We start from the raw sequence: 4178 nt of genomic DNA on the forward strand, positions 1-4178 counted from the left end.
TATATATATATATATACTTTTTTCTGTGTGGCCCGGTACCAGATGACCGACGGACCAGTACCGGCCCGCAGCCCGGTGGTTGGGCACCGCTGATCTACGGTACTACTGCTCTCTAGAGGGAATCAATCAAACCAACATGGCGGCAAGATCAGGATGGTCTCACGAGGCTAGTAAACAAACAGCCTGTCGGTAAAACGGCGAATACGTCCTTCTTAAAAATTAATGAGCGTAGATCCTCTTCCTGCTCACGTTTCAACGAAAACCCCAAGTCTGATCATTCCAAAACTGATTCCAAAGCTGATTCAAACGAGAAATGTTCAATAGTTGTTGCCATCTTCCTTGTTGTGCTTTCTCTCCAGCGTCGCGCAGGTTTGTCGTCCCGCCCTCAAAACCCCGCCCACTTTGCATCCAGAAATTCAAAACACATCTCTCCGTTGTAATTGGCCCACCAATTCTAGGGCCTGGGTCATTGGTAATAAAGTTGAATCTAATCTAATCTAATTCATCGAGGCTAGACCACTTGCAGGCAACAATGATTTTGGTCTCTGGCAGGTGGGGCTAGTTTACTAGGCTACACTGTAAAAAATCTAAATATAGACAAGTAATTTTTTCTTAAAATAAGTGCCTTTGTTCTTGGATTGTGGAGGTAAATGAGGTAGTTTGCTAATGGAACAAGACAATTTACACTTAAAATAAGAAAACACAATTGCATCGTCTTATTTCGAGTGCATATGATCTAATTATCTTATTTTAAGAGTTAAAAACACTCATTCCATTGGCAAACTATCTCATTTACCTACTCAAATTAAGGGTAAATACACTTAATTTAAGAAATTTTTACTTATTTCTAGATCGTGTTTCCAGTGTAGATTATTCGACCAGTGGGAAAGGAGCATTAGATTGTGCATTTTCAGTTGCAAGCTGCATCTGAGCTTCAAAGGTTAAAATAATCTTCAGTTTGAGCCAAAAAACACGAATGAGGCAGATTATATTGAACAGATATTATGGAACTTCTTGTTTGATTCGTCTAATAAAAGCAGCAATTATTACGGATTACTTTACTGGTCAGCAGCACCGGCATAGATGACCACAAGGGGTCACTAGAACACCAATACAGCATAAGATTAATAACTGCTGGGCTGATGGAGCTTTCTGATCTTCTCAAACCTGCTGTCCTCGCCCAGTTTAACCAGCATGTTGTCCAGGATGTGTCTGGTCTGGTCCTGGAAGTAGCCGTCAAACGTCTTCAGCCAGCCTGAAACAGAAAGCAGCGGCGTCAGCTCAGACAGCTGATGCTCCAGGAGGATTCAGGAGAGGCTCCGCCCACCCACCCGGGTCGTTGTGGGAGTGGGGTACCAGGAACAGCTCCAGAGGATGCTCCGCCCACTCGTCCCCGTTGTAAGTGATCTCGAAGCCCTGCTTCCAAGCTCCACCGTCTGGGTTGTCGAAGGGCAGGAGGTCGTAAACGTCCAGCAGCTGATCAGCGAACAGACGGTTCAGATTAACTTCACGGCTTCATTTCCAGCTCCAGGAACAACAGACCGATCAGACTGGTTAAAGTCAGAGACGCAGCTCTGGGCATGCTCAGATCACCTGGACTCCATCGGCGCCGTCCTTCATCTCCTCGGCTGTTTGGCAGCCAGGGGGCGGACCCGCTCTGCTGTGGGAGGAGTCTGAGCTGACGTTGGAGACACGCCTTCCTTCCTGTGACTCTCTAACCAGCAGCGAGTCCCGCAGCCGAGCCACCAACCGGTTGTTGTCAACCAGGAGGTGCTCCAACCTGTCGATTTTCAGCTGGAGGCGGGACAAATCCTGAACACAGACATCTGATTGGCTGATAGCTCAGGGATCGATTTAAACTCACAGAAATGGGAACCTACTTCCTCCACCTGTCCAACAGCTGGGCCCCCCAGTCGGTCGCGCTCCGAGCCCTGCATCAGCTCCAGCATGCGGTACAGTGACATCACAGCCACGCAGAAGACTCCGCCCACAAGCAGGGCCAGAATCCGGCTCCTCTTCATCGCTATAACAACAAGGAGACAAAAAAAAGTTTAAAAAGATTACAGGAGGATGATGGGAAACGTAGGCAGAGCAGAGCTTTGGTTTCGGAAGATTCAAGATCATTTATTTTGATCTTTAGGAGAAATCTGATCAGTTCTGGTGATACGGAGCGAAACGAGACATGGGAAGGTTCTGATGGACCAAACTGACTTCATTCAGCTGCACTGTCTGTGAGAGGGGACAGGAGGAGGACAGTTGGACTGCAGGAGGTGGACAAGAGATAAACACAAGCAAAGAACAGAGAAACATCTAGAACCCGATTCTGGTTAAGGATTTTTATGAACATTTATTTAAAGCTGTTATTGACACCAGAACCTCCAGACCTCTGTTGTTTTTATAGGGACCGGAACTTTAACCCTTTATAGGACACTCAGTGAAATCCAAAATTAAAGCCAATAGTGTTATTTGGAATTCAGGACCAGACCTTATTACCTTTATAACGTTCAAAAAATATGGATATTTTAATCCCAAAAGTTAATATCATCAGTTAATGCCAACTTTCCCAAATATATTAAGAAAAATACAAAGTGCTTTTATAAACAAATTCAAGAAAAACACTCCTAGAATGAAAGAAACATTTTTGGTACAACATAATCTTAGAGGCATTAATGCTGATACTGGCACTTACATTTTTTTAGTTTATAAACCTAAATATAACTATTTACTAGGATTATTAATTTAAACTTTTTAATTTGCTTTTTACCTTTTTTTTTTAAAACTTAATTTACAGTAGATAATATATCATTAAACGGCTCATCTAATTGGTCGAATGCCAACATAAGATTTACAGCCATGGAGCAGGATCTTTGCTGAAAGACTGGATATAGATCTTGTGATTCTAGACCTCACTGAGGTTTAGAAGCACTGTAAGGGGTGTACAAGTGATCATAAAGGCTAACTTACCCTATAAAGGGTTAAATAGTATAGTTTTCTTCTACAGAATCTAAAGAAAAATATTCAGAGAACTTTGACACGGATCATAGAACTGGATCCAGAACCAGGAGTTGGAGCCATTCAGAGTCTGAATGAATTCTGCTTTTAGAGGAAGAGTTCTTGGTATGAACTTCATGGAGAACCGTCAGGTTAGATTGGCTCTGCAGGGCTTTTCTGCATCATTTCTAAAGAATAGATCACCATCAGCATAAAGACAGAACCTAATTTTCACTGAGGCCTTGGAAATTAAGTTCTAAAGGCACTACAGAAACCAGGAGCTCCTCTGGTGCCCATTTTGGAGATTTACTGGTTTGACTGGGACACCCATTCACTGCAAAACATGTAAATCAATTTCTCTTGAAATAGGTGCACATAAGAGAGTCACTTTGCCAATGGAATAAGACAATTTACATAAAAAATAAGAACAAAAAACAACTGCAGTCTCTTCTTTCAAGTGCATAATAAATAATTATCTGATTTTAATGGTAAAAATGCTAATTCCTCTTATTTTCCTAATCAAATTAAGGGTAAATACACTTATTTTAAGACATTTTTGTTGATTTTCAGAAGGTTTCTGCAGTTTTAGAAAGTGAATTTTAATAGTGACATATGTTCTGTTGGTTCAGAGCCCAAACTGACCTCTGGTTCCAGATTACTGGAACTAAATATGCTCTAAATTCCTTTAATTAGGTTTTTAATGCAGCAAACTGTGACATTATTCAATGCAGTTGGAATTAGAACGGACGTGTCAAAGTTTACCTGCGGATCCAAACTCCTGTTCCTCACTTCCGGTTTGGATCAAACGTCAATCACTCTCGCGCGCCTGAGTCTGAGCGATGACGTCGGGTCAACCTATGTGCAACCGAGGGCGGAAATAAACCCATAAAAACGGGAAATTTTCACTTTTTTCCCAAACTTAATCGAAAGTTTAAAAACTCATTAGCCCTAAGACGTCACGAGCTCAGCTGACTACTGCGGTTGCGCACCGCCCTATGTTTTGTTTCCGGATGGTGACGTCACCACGAAAAAAACAGGTCCTTATCAATTTATAATCTTTACAGAAAAAATTCACATTTATAAATGTACATTTTGATGAATTTGTGTTTTTTTGTTTATTTTAATCAATTTGTACAAAGAATTATATTAACAATGTAAAAGGAGAAAATAGGTGCCTCCATTCTAAA

At 41.6% G+C, this 4178-nt stretch overlaps 1 protein-coding gene across 1 annotated transcript in view; it reads right to left on the reverse strand.

Moving 5' to 3' along the window:
- Nucleotides 1-3986, reverse strand: part of man2a1 (mannosidase, alpha, class 2A, member 1) — a 26761-nt gene extending 22775 nt beyond the window's left edge. The window contains exons 1-5 of the mRNA XM_015395466.1: nucleotides 3754-3986; nucleotides 1881-2023; nucleotides 1594-1812; nucleotides 1332-1476; nucleotides 1168-1255 (exon numbers count right to left, since the gene is read on the reverse strand). Coding sequence (XP_015250952.1) covers nucleotides 1168-1255; nucleotides 1332-1476; nucleotides 1594-1812; nucleotides 1881-2021 — 593 coding nt within the window. The 5' untranslated portion in view covers nucleotides 2022-2023; nucleotides 3754-3986. The remainder of the gene's footprint in view (nucleotides 1-1167; nucleotides 1256-1331; nucleotides 1477-1593; nucleotides 1813-1880; nucleotides 2024-3753) is intronic.
- Between the last annotated feature and the right edge of the window lie 192 nt (nucleotides 3987-4178).

Source organism: Cyprinodon variegatus, unplaced genomic scaffold (assembly GCF_000732505.1).
Source record: "Cyprinodon variegatus isolate N-32 unplaced genomic scaffold, C_variegatus-1.0 Scaffold743, whole genome shotgun sequence".
NCBI classification, from domain to species: Eukaryota; Metazoa; Chordata; class Actinopteri; order Cyprinodontiformes; family Cyprinodontidae; genus Cyprinodon; species Cyprinodon variegatus.